Source organism: Nerophis lumbriciformis, linkage group LG06, assembly GCF_033978685.3.
Source record: "Nerophis lumbriciformis linkage group LG06, RoL_Nlum_v2.1, whole genome shotgun sequence".
Classification (NCBI taxonomy): Eukaryota; Metazoa; Chordata; class Actinopteri; order Syngnathiformes; family Syngnathidae; genus Nerophis; species Nerophis lumbriciformis.
This window is the reverse complement of record NC_084553.2, coordinates 13,781,706-13,794,706: the sequence shown is the minus strand read 5'-3', so window position 1 is coordinate 13,794,706 and position 13,001 is coordinate 13,781,706. Positions and strand designations below refer to the sequence as shown.

General features: G+C 38.0%; 1 protein-coding gene across 2 annotated transcripts; it reads left to right on the top strand.

The window, feature by feature from the left end:
• The first annotated feature begins 4,688 nt into the window (after positions 1-4,688).
• LOC133608494 (stathmin-4-like) lies at positions 4,689-11,652 on the top strand. Of its 2 annotated transcripts, none has more exons than XM_061963752.2 (5): positions 4,689-4,761; positions 5,148-5,226; positions 6,467-6,562; positions 10,579-10,778; positions 10,857-11,652. In XM_061963752.2, the coding sequence occupies exons 2-5, from the start codon at positions 5,214-5,216 to the stop codon at positions 10,956-10,958; spliced, it is 411 nt and encodes a 136-aa protein (XP_061819736.2). In that variant the 5' UTR covers positions 4,689-4,761; positions 5,148-5,213; the 3' UTR covers positions 10,959-11,652. The 2 variants fall into 2 exon arrangements, with proteins under 2 accessions (XP_061819736.2, XP_061819737.2); XM_061963753.2 differs by lacking the exon at positions 4,689-4,761 and adding an exon at positions 4,850-4,986.
• The last annotated feature ends 1,349 nt before the right edge of the window (positions 11,653-13,001 follow it).

Sequence of the window (13,001 nt, the reverse complement as noted above, 5' to 3'; positions counted from 1 at the left end):
TTGAGCACAAACATGTTTCTAAACATGAGCGCTCTTATGGACGATTGTGTGTTCTTTGTCGACCTCTGGTGGCCAAACTGTTCCATTACAGTTGCAGTTTGCACCTTTGCGGACGTCAGGTGAGGCGTGGAAGACGTTAGCTACTGTGTCTGGGGTTACACTAAAACACTTCACTTCGTGATTCATAATCGAATCACGATTCTTTTCAACCCCGATTCTAAATCGATTCGTAATGATCAAAAAATCGGTTTAAAAGGGAAAACTTTTTTTTTTTAGTTTTTTGTTTAGAATCATTTAAAAAACATAAGCAACACGCAACAAGAAGGATCTTTTCCAACCTGAACCTGTCTTTCAAAAGGTTTTCATTATAATTATTGTACCAAATAATACATACACACAATACAATAATCATCAGGTGCCCAAAGATTCACATGTGAGGTTCAAACACTGATGACATCTATTAAACAGATAAAGAAGCAAGGAATTAAACAGAGACAGAATTAAATTTGGCTCAATGAGGAGAAACGCGTAGACCTGTACCCTTTTACAGTGTCCCGCCACGCTCTGACGAAAGATTGTACGCCTCCTCTTTTAATTGGACTTTCCCTGATTACATGGCAACAGCTGTTTCTAAAGGAAGGGGGGTCGTAAACAGCCGTCGCCTTTGGTTACAAAACAGTTCAAAGAAAAGGTGCCTGGAGGAGGGGTCAGATCCTGCTTCCTCTCCGCTTTGTAGATCTCGGGTCAAGACAAAATCTTCCTGAGGATTACAATACATCAATACATACATGTCGCTTCCCATCCTACACAGTGGAGTTTTACAAGCCTTTTGATTGGTAAGATCAAAGACAGGCAGCTTTTGTCTGCTTGCCGGGAACTCATTGAAACACAAAGTTTTGTGATACAATTATTCTGACACACACCCCTATTGATTACTATTTATTTTTGTCACAAACCTGACCAAAGCCTTGTTCAGCGTGTTTTTCATAATCATTTATGTGTTATATGAATAATCTCTGTGATTTCATATCAGTTGGCAAGGTTAAACTCTTACGTAGGTTAGATTTTTTTTTATTGGATGCCATTAAAATCAAGAGTAAAACTGCTAATTCACTGTTAATCGTCATATATAATATACACAATATTTATACACGATAAACAATACACATAGACTACTCTTAAATTGAGCATTTAAAGCACAAACATGCTTCTTAAACATGAGCGCTCTATGGACGATTGTGTGTTCTCTGTCGACCTCTAGTGGCTAAACTGTGCCATTACAGTGTTTGCTACTTGGCGGTCGTCACGTAGCAACGATGTCTGGGGTTACACTAAAACGCTTGAATAAAGTAGACAATGTATCAAATATGTATGAAAAGACAAAGTAAGACTTTAATGCGGTCACAGAATGACAAAACTCACATTTTGTCGATTCGATATCAAAACAAATACGTGCTTAAAGGGATAATGACGTTACAGACAGAACCGGTAAAGGATAATAATGGATTGGATTAAAAATAAATAAATTACTTAATACAAAATTAAAGATACTTGAAATTGTAGATTTGTTAAGAGTGCCTTGGTTTTTCATGTATATTGAGAATATATATGTTTGTATGTACATTGTTCAATAAATAAAATAAAATAAATAACAGCAAAAAAAAAACAAAAAAAAACATAAACTAGTTCCGGGTCAAAATGACGTCATCCAAGCCTAAATATTTAACAGCTACTTGAAATTGTTGAGATTTGTTAAGAGTGCCTTAGTTTGTATGTATATTGAGAATATATATGTTTTTATGTACATTGTACAATAAATATATAAAAAAGATTTAAAAAAGCAAAAAATAAATAAATAAATAAATAAATAATAATAAATAAAAATAAAAATAAAAATAAATAAATAAATAAATAATAATGAATTGAATTTATAAAGCGCTTTTATAGACACTCAAAGCGCTTTAGTCTTCCACATATATTTATTGAAGAAAAAATGTCCTTCTTATAATTTTAATATAAACTGCACAGGATTCTACCAAACACAGACAAGGTCTTCATCAGTCTGCAATTTTTTTAACAGGAAGCGACGCACTTAAATCATAGATGTCAAACGTACGGATCCGGCCCGCGAACAGTTTTAAACCGGCCCGCGGGATGAGTTTGAAAATGAGTCGAAAATTTTGAATGAAAAGAAACTGCTGTTCTAAATGTGTCCACTAGATGTCGCAATAGCAATTATTTGTATCGTTGTAGATGATGCTACATATGTACAAAATAAACCACATGATGAGCAATCTACATAAACAACATCCTGCAATTTGATTTGGATATTGTTTTTTTATCTTAATAAATTGAAAATAAAGACCAACCAGTTGACTGATGAACATTGTCGCATAATTTATTCAGAAAGTATAAATAACGACAAATTGATTGATTGAGACTTTTATTAGTAGGTTGCACAGTACAGTACATATTCCGTACAATTGACCACTACATGGTAACACCCGAATAAGTTGTTCAACTTATCAATCGTCGTTAATCAATTCATGGTAGAAAGATAGAATATTAACCGCTACATGTAAGTGTAAAAAAAAAAAACAACAACATTATTATTTGTCCATTTTCAGAATGTGCTTGCTCTATTTTCAAACAAAGAAAACAATCTGAAGTTGTCTTTATTTTTAAGTTATTGTGCCGTGTGTGGGGGTGGGGTGTGTGGCCTGCGGACCTGCAGCGAAGCGGGGTGCGCCAGGACCGGCTTCGAGATTTTTATTGAAAAATAAAACACTGTTCACAAAGATGAACGAGGCTGTCATGTCCGTCCTTGGTGGTCTGAAGAACCCGGAGGAGCAAGACCTCCACACGTGATTTTACCAGAGAATTTTACCAAGATTTTACCAAGAAATCTACTTGGGAGTAGATTTCTCTCCATGTGGCCTCTAAAATGAGTCTAAAAATAGTCACAGCTATGGTCAATCAATTGATGTAATAAATCAAGAACAACTTTCAAAATAAAAGTGCACAAATAATAGACAAAATGGACAATTGTACAAAATAAATCAAAGACTCATAGGAAAATAAAGTAATAAATAAATAAAAAATGCAAAAAAAACATTTATTATAATGGTTGTCCACATACTTTTATTTTTGTATTACTTTATTTTCCTATGATGCTGTACTGAGTCTTTGATTTATTTTGGGCAATTTTCAATTTTGTCTGGTGGCGACTTGTCCAGGGTGTACCCCGCCTTCCGCCCGATTGTAGCTGAGATAGGCTCCAGCGCCCCCCGCGACCCCAAAGGGAATAAGCGGTAGAAAATGGATGGATGGATGTCTATTGTTTGTGCACTTTTATTTTGGAAGTTGTTCTTGATTTATTATGTCAATTGATTGACCACAGCTGTATACATTTATATTAAATTATAAGAAGGACACAAGCTTTTTCTTTAAGTACACTTTTTGCCGTGCACCTGTTTATTTACGTTTTTTGGAGAGTGCGTGTTTTTTCCCTGTATTTTGTACCACATATATTAATTAATACATTAGTATATTCTAGGGATGTCCGATAATGGCTTTTTGCTGATATCCCATATTCCGATATTGTCCAACTTTTTAATTACCGATACCGATATCAACCGATATATGCAGTTGTGGAATCAACACATTATTAAGCCTAATTTGGACAACCAGGTATGGTGAAGATAAGGTACTTTAAAAAAAATTAAAATAAATAAGATAAATAAATTAAAAACATTTTCTTGAATAAAAAATAAAGTAAAACAATATAAAAACAGTTACATTGAAACTAGTAATTAATGAAAATGAGTCAAATTAACTGTTAAAGGTTAGTACTATTAGTGGACCAGCAGCACGCACAATCATGTGTGCTTACGGACTGTATCCCTTGCAGACTGTATTGATATATATTGATATATAATGTGGGAACCAGAATATTAATAACAGAAAGAAATAACCCTTTTGTGTGAATGAGTGTAAATGGGGGAGAGAGGTTTTTTGGGTTGGTGCACTAATTGTAAGTGTATCTTGTGTTTTTTATGTTGATTTGATATTTTAAAAAAAACTGATACCGATAATTTCCGATATTACATATTAACGCATTTATAATATCGGCAGGCCGACATCTCTAGTATATTCATTAACCTTCTGCAGTCATCGCTAACTTTTCCATCCTCTTCTAGCAGCGTTTGAAAAGTCACTTTTAAACATTTTATTTGAATATTGTTTGTGCTTTCTACTGTACTCTTTATGTGTGACAAGATGTCACAGATTAACTCTGGAACAGACCGTTCCTAATTCCTTGTGTGAGAGGAAAAAAAATAAAAAGCTGTGTAGTCATACCTGATTGGCTGATCATGACATCATCATCTGGGGTGAGGAGTTCCCTCACCCTGCTCTCTGAAACACAAACACACCGTTTTTTATAGAGGACATTGAAGTGTATCATGGGTAAATACATGAAATAACGAATGATATAAAATAAATGGAAATAAATAATGTTGATATTTTATTCAATGATGACAATCAACGACAAAATAAAGGATGCGTGTCCTCCTTCCCACACGAGAAAACACCCACAGCACGCCTCCTCTTCTTTGGCGTGTCGTGACCAATGGGAGCCCACGCCTCTCCTCAGCCAATGGGAAGGCTCCAAAGTGATGTCATGCAGCAGCTGCTGTGCGGTGGTGCTGATGCTGCGGAGGATGCTGCACATCTTCAGCGTGAAGCCCCGACATCAAACTGGTGAGTGAGAACCTTTTCCTCCTTTTTAAACATTTATATAGTTTCTCTTCGCCTCCTTTTGTCTTGTTATTGTCTCGAATTGGAGCGACCGTGCTTGGGCGATGAAGACGATGATTTAAAATGACATCATTGCTCAGACGCACCATGAATAATACGGATGATGTCATGGTAATCGGACAAAAGAGAGGAGCACATTTTCACCGGAGAAAACGTCATCGTTCTCGCGTAAATGTTTACTTCTTTACAGGAGAGGAAACACAAATTGACGCAAATGGTTATTTTTGAACTCATCCAGCTGATGATATTGAAACTAATTAGCTGGAAAGTTCCATGCATGTTTTGTGTGTGACAAATGAATTGAAATGTTTTTTTTTACCTCTGTTTAGACTGACAGGACCAACATTACTCCCTGAGTGCAGTCTAGCTGACTTCACAAAGTCTTCCTAGCAGCCATGACGTCATCAGGTACATTTCCTCTCACCCACTCAGACTTGTTGTTGGCACTGAATTAATATTCTTAACATTATTATCATCTTTGTTGTTGCAACAACCCTTCATATTAGACACGATTTAATTCTAAACACAAATAATATTGATATATATATAAATATGAGGAATATATGGTTAATATATAATATGCATTGTTAATATCAAATTGATATCACTATTCAAGTGAGTAATGGTGTTGAAGATTCATGTTTATACTAATATTACATATTTTATTTATGTTTGTATTATTATCTGCTTTAATATTTTAATATTAATAGAAACAATTCTATGATTACTAAAATATCGATATCATTGAAATTGTTATATTGTAATATGTTTCTTCTTTCTATTACTTGTAATTAATTTCACTGTAAAAACTAATATAAGTTTTCTTCAAAATGTTTTTTTTTATTATTACTATCATCATCATTTTTGTTGACATGAAATATTAATATTAAAGAGTATGTTAATTCTAAACACAAATTATATTGATACATACAAAATGTTTGTTAACACATTGATATATGTCATATACATATATTAATACTAACAGCAATTATAATGTTGGTATCAAGATTAATATTATTTATGTTGATTATTAGTATCCGCATTGATACATCAATATTAATAGCGAAAATAATTATATTAAAATATATTTTTTTTAGATTTTTTTTCCTATTGCAGCCAAATTAGGATTGTCTTACTATTAACATTAATATTAGTTTTAATATCATTTTCATACTATCTTTATAATTTGATTATTATTATTATTATCGTCGTTAGCACTAAACAATAATAATAAACAATTTGAATTCAAAACACATACATACATATGAATATATTGATTATACATGACTATAATTTACATATATTAATGCTAATATTAATAGAAATGTTGATGTCAATATTAATGTATTAGTATTCATGTTAGCTATCAATATCTGCATTGATTTTTTCATATTAATTGTATGCATAATATTGATATTGCATTGATTTAAAAAAATACTGTAATTTTAGATAATGTTAAAATATTAGGAGAATTTTTCTTCTTAAATGATATTATAATTGTCTTAGATTAATATTTCTATTAACATGAATATTACTTTTATTATTATTCTTATACATACTATAATTTGATTATCAGTTATTGTTATTATTAAGACTACGATTAATGTAATTATTGGCGTACTTATTGTTTGCGTTTGTCTCTTTTCAGCCTACAGAGAGAAGTTGCGAGAGCTCCCTCTGGTGTCGTTTTTGTGCTCCTGCATCCTCCAGAAGCCACCTGGCGCCTTGTCTGCTCAGAAGGAAGGTCAGCTGACACGTCCTCACAGTCACGTGATCACATTTGGCTTTAAGGCACAGCTGCAGGGCAGCTAACTTCACTAACTAACTTCACCGACTCTTAATAATGGTATCTGGGTTCGAATCCCAGTTAAGTCAATTGATACTGCAGCTCACTGTTTTGTTTTACCGCTTTCATTGCTTACTTAGATAATTACATTTCTCTCAACAAGACCCAGGACAGCTCTGTCGTTAACAACGTTGGCTCCCGGGTTTGAATTCCAGTCGGTTCAGAAGATAGTCTACAATCCTGGAAGTGGATAGGTAACTCACAAAACCATGGCTGTAGATGTCAGGATTATATACGTTGGGGCGGAGTTAATGTTAAGATTCTTATTATCAATTCTTATTATCGTACCCAGGAGAGCTCACTGGTCAGCAACCTCAATTATTATGTTGATTATTTTTATCCTTACCATTTACTTACCTTTTCAACTATAATCAACCAACTACTACACAACTTTATTCTGTGTGGGTGATGTAAAAAACCCACACAATACAGGTAAAAGCCAGTAAATTAGAATATTTTGAAAAACTTGATTTATTTCAGTAATTGCATTCAAAAGGTGTAACTTGTACATTATATTTATTCATTGCACACAGACTGATGCATTCAAATGTTTATTTCATTTAATTTTGATGATTTGAAGTGGCAACAAATGAAAATCCAAAATTCCGTGTGTCACAAAATTAGAATATTACTTAAGGCTAATACAAAAAAGGGATTTTTAGAAATGTTGGCCAACTGAAAAGTATGAAAATGAAAAATATGAGCATGTACAATACTCAATACTTGGTTGGAGCTCCTTTTGCCTCAATTACTGCGTTAATGCGGCGTGGCATGGAGTCGATGAGTTTCTGGCACTGCTCAGGTGTTATGAGAGCCCAGGTTGCTCTGATAGTGGCCTTCAACTCTTCTGCGTTTTTGGGTCTGGCATTCTGCATCTTCCTTTTCACAATACCCCACAGATTTTCTATGGGGCTAAGGTCAGGGGAGTTGGCGGGCCAATTTAGAACAGAAATACCATGGTCCGTAAACCAGGCACGGGTAGATTTGGCGCTGTGTGCAGGCGCCAAGTCCTGTTGGAACTTGAAATCTCCATCTCCATAGAGCAGGTCAGCAGCAGGAAGCATGAAGTGCTCTAAAACTTGTTGGTAGACGGCTGCGTTGACCCTGGATCTCAGGAAACAGAGTGGACCGACACCAGCAGATGACATGGCACCCCAAACCATCACTGATGGTGGAAACTTTACACTAGACTTCAGGCAACGTGGATCCTGTGCCTCTCCTGTCTTCCTCCAGACTCTGGGACCTCGATTTCCAAAGGAAATGCAAAATTTGCATGGTTGGGTGATGGTTTGGGGTGCCATGTCATCTGCTGGTGTCGGTCCACTCTGTTTCCTGAGATCCAGGGTCAACGCAGCCGTCTATCAGCAAGTTTTAGAGCACTTCATGCTTCCTGCTGCTGACCTGCTCTATGGAGATGGAGATTTCAAGTTCCAACAGGACTTGGCGCCTGCACACAGCGCAAAATCTACCCGTGCCTGGTTTACGGACCATGGTATTTCTGTTCTAAATTGGCCCGCCAACTTCCCTGACCTTAGCCCCATAGAAAATCTGTGGGGTATTGTGAAAAGGAAGATGCAGAATGCCAGACCCAAAAACGCAGAAGAGTTGAAGGCCACTATCAGAGCAACCTGGGCTCTCATAACACCTGAGCAGTGCCAGAAACTCATCGACTCCATGCCACGCCGCATTAACGCAGTAATTGAGGCAAAAGGAGCTCCAACCAAGTATTGAGTATTGTACATGCTCATATTTTTCATTTTCATACTTTTCAGTTGGCCAACATTTCTAAAAATCCCTTTTTTGTATTAGCCTTAAGTAATATTCTAATTTTGTGACACACGGTATTTTGGATTTTCATTTGTTGCCACTTCAAATCATCAAAATTAAATGAAATAAACATTTGAATGCATCAGTCTGTGTGCAATGAATAAATATAATGTACAAGTTACACCTTTTGAATGCAATTACTGAAATAAATCAAGTTTTTCAAAATATTCTAATTTACTGGCTTTTACCTGTATATTTCGTCTTGATGCCGTGTAGCCGTAGCTTTATGAATTATTGACCAACCAGACTGGGAATTTGAACTATATGTTGACCATTGAGTGATCCTGGGTTTCGTCGAGACCGGGTTCCAGCCCATACGCAAGAGACCGTTGTTTCAGTAAACTATAATGGATGTGAAACAACACACTGACTCTAAGTTACTGATCAACCCAACTGGGATTCAAACCTAGTACCCCTTCTTTGGGAGCCAACCATTGAACTATCCTGGGTCCTGCTGAAACATGTAATCTAGGACCCCTGTCTCAGTAAACTGCGTTGGAGGTGAGAGAAAACACAAACTGTTCCAGGTTGTAAGTTATCTTTTGAACCGCCTGAGATTTGAACCCAGTACGCACACAGATTTCACCCCATACTCAAATGTGATGGGGTACTACCCCTGTCAGAGCAAACTACGATGGAGTTAAAATAAAATCCTGACCTTACCTATCGTCCCAACTGGGATTAGAACCGAGTAACCCTCATCGGCGCTTCAGCTATCCTGGGTCCCGCTTAGACAATGATTCTGGTCCATACACAAATCTGATCGAGGACCCCTGTCTCAATAGAGGTGAGACAAAACACTGACTGTAAGTTACTGATCAACCCAACTGGGATTCAAAGCCAGTACCGATTATTGGGAGCCAACTGTGTTAACCATTGAACTACCCTGGATTCTGCTGAAACATGGTCCCGCCGCTTACACAAATGTAATCTAGGACCCCTGTCTCAGTAAACTACGATGGAGGTGAGAGAAAACACCAACTGTTCCAGGTTGTAAGTTATCTTTTGAACCGCCTGGGATTTGAACCCAGTACGCTAAGAGCGTTAACCACTGAACTACCCAGGGCTTTTTTTAAATAAGTTTTCGCCCCATAGACAAATGTGATTGAGTACCCCTGTCAGAGTAAACTACGATGGAGGTCAAACGAAATAGTGGCTCTAACTTACTGTCCCAACTGGGATTCGAACCGAGTAATCCTTATTGAGTGCTGACTATGTTAACCATTTAGCTAGCCTGGATACCGTTGAGACCTGATTCCAGCCCATGCACAAATGTAATTGATGACCCCTGTCTCAGTAGACTACTTAAAACACTGACTTTAAGTTACTGATCGACCCAACTGGGATTCAAACCCAGTATCCCTCATGGGGAGCCAACTTTTGTAACCATTGAACTATCCCCAATCCTGCTGAAACATGGTTCATGTACTCGAGGACCCCTGTCTCAGTAAACTACGATGGAGGTGAGAGAAAACACCAACTGTTCCAGGTTGTAAGTTTTCTTTTGAACCGCCTGGGATTTGAACCCTGTACGCCAAAAAAGTTAACCACTGATCTACCCGGAATCTTGTTCAAAGAAGACCGATGTAATGGCGTACCCCTGTGGTAGTGAACTACGATGAAGGTGAAACAAAATACCTATCGTCCCGACTGGGATTTGAACGCAGTACCTGTTATTGGGCGGTTTAAACCACTGAGCTATCCTGGGTCATGTTGACAAACGATACTGGTTCATCCACAAAGGTAATCAGGAACCACTGTCTCAGGTCAAACAAAACAGACTGAGATTTGAATCCAGATCCACTTATGAAGAGCACTGACTTAACCTCGGTCCTGGTGACAATGAGTCCGATGCTTGACATAGTACTCTTAAAAACCTATGACAGCGGTGAAACAGTAGAGTGAGTTACCAGTCGACCCAACTGGGAATCGAACCCAGATACCGTTATTAAGAGTCAGTAATGAAAGTTTGGACACACCTGTCTTTGACAGACAGGAACAGTTTTTTATCGGGTTGGAAGTGAAGATGTTCTTCTTGTTATCATTTTACGTCAAACCTTCTGACGTTTGGTCTGGTGTCCCTGCAGGCGTTGTGGACCTAAACCTGGGCGACATTCGCCACATGGAGGTGATGGAGCTGAGCAAGCGTGCGAGCGGCCACGCCTTCCAGGTCATCCTGAAGCCGCCCATCTTTAACGGCGAGCCCAAGGCGACCACGCCCCCTCGTCCCAAACCCTCGCTGGAGGAGATCCAACACAAACTGGACGCCGCCCACGAGAGGAGAAAGGTCAGAACCGAACGAGCGTCCCCAGCCCCTGACCGTCGGCCGTGACGCTGACGTCCATTTTTTTTTTTGCTCTTTCAGTGTCAGGAGGCGGAGCTCCTGAAGCACCTGGCGGAGAGGCGACAGCACGAGCGCGACGTGGCCAGCAAACACGCGGACAGGAAGTCGCAGGGGGCGAGGTGACGCCTGACGTGCGGAGATGGATCTCATCGTCCTTCTTTCGGACGGCTGCCGAAGACTCAGACGGCGCGGGAACTTTAGACGGGTCACGTGACGACAACTTTGTTTCCATGGCAAACGCTGCTCCGTGAGCGCGGACGCCGTTTGGACACGGCGACACTCAGAGACAGCAGAGACATTTTTCTTCTCGGTGTGGAAATAAAAACACAACCAGCATCGGTATCGGTCTGACACCGGCCGTGTCTACTTGATAATGATATCGGACAAAATAAAACGCTAACGTCAACAAAACTTTTTCCAGCGACTTCCTGTACAGAAAAGTTGAAAGAAGCGTTTGACATCCACATCTTAGCCTTGTGTTTACATTTGTGTAAAATATCATAATAGAACTAATCAATTCATCGGATGGATGATTCATGAAGAAGCCGCACTTTAGTCACCCTGCCATGAACACAGCGGCTGCAACGCACTAAACATGCTTCATTTCTACGTCAGTAACTAGTAATCATTTGAATGAGGGTGTGTTTTTGCAGTGGCATTGACGTTTGGTTGCTTTCATGTCTTTTAAAATTCCTATTTCAATTTTTAATTTGGAACCTTTGAGAGGCGCTGCTGGGTCTATTGACCGATCCAAAATTCTCTTCAAGGCTTTGAAAGTTTTAATAAAAAGTATTGCGGAACATGTTGTAAGAAATGTCATTTCTTTATTAGGCTTAGCGTAATATGTAACCCAGTGATTCTTAACCTGGGTTCAGATGAACCCTAGGGGTTCGGTGAGTCGGGCTCAGGGGTTCGGCGGAGGTCAAGACACACCCGACTCATCGTGTAATTAAAAACGTCTCCCTATCGGCGTGTTACGGATACGGCAACAGCAGAAGTCAGACTGGATTTGCAGGTGTGTAATTTGTTGTGAGTTCATGCTCTGTGTTGGTTTTGTTCTTTGAACAAGGTGATGTTCATGCACGGTTCATTTTGTGCACCAGTAAAAAAAACATGGTAACACTTTAGTATGGGGAACATATTCACCATTAATTAGTTGCTTACTAACATGCAAAATAGTAACATATTGCATACTTGCCAACCCTCCCGAATTTTCCGGGAGACTCCCGAAATTCAGCGCCTCACCCGAAAACCTCCCGGGACAAATATTCTCCCGAAAATCTCCCGATTTTCAGCCGGCGCTGGAGGCCACGCCCCCTCCAGCTCCATGCGGACCTGAGTGAGGACAGCCTTTTTTCACTAAATCATCCAGACTAAAGATACATTGTATTATTTTGTTTATCTTACCTAAAAATAAATATATTCATTAATTTAAAAAAAAACTAAATAAATGTTTACTATATTTTGCTAAAAACATCAAAATTAATTGTATTTTTATTTTTTCTGACTCCTTATTACATCCAGCCATAGAATTATACCAGTACATTAAAATAAACATATTTGAAATAATTAATTTTAAATTATCATAATAATTCATTTAAAATGACCATATTTAATTATTAAAATAATTGTTTGTTTATCAAAAACTTTTAGCATTTTATTTATTACATTTTGAAGCTCTCAGAAGCCAAGTTATGTTATATTCATGTTATATTTATGCAGGTTTGAAGTATCAATGATCTAAACACAGTTTTGTTTGCATATTTTCAGGATGTAGATATATATATATATGTATGAAATACTTGACTTGGTGAATTCTAGCTGTCAATATACTCCTCCCCTCTTAACCACGCCCCGCCCCACCCCGACCACGCCCCCAACCCCCACCTCCCGAAATCGGAGGTCTCAAGGTTGGCAAGTATGACATATTGGCTCTTAACTAGTCATTATTAAATACTTATTAATGCCTTATTCGGCATGGCCTTATTATAACCCTAACCCTCTAACCCTGGCCCTAACCCTCTAACCCTAACCAAATAACTCTAAATTAAGTCTTTGTTACTTAGAATATGTTCCCCATACTAAAGTGTTACCAAAAACATATAGGATTGAATACAAAGTCTCCCTACTAACCCACCAGTGCCTCCATGGAAATGCCCCCCTCTA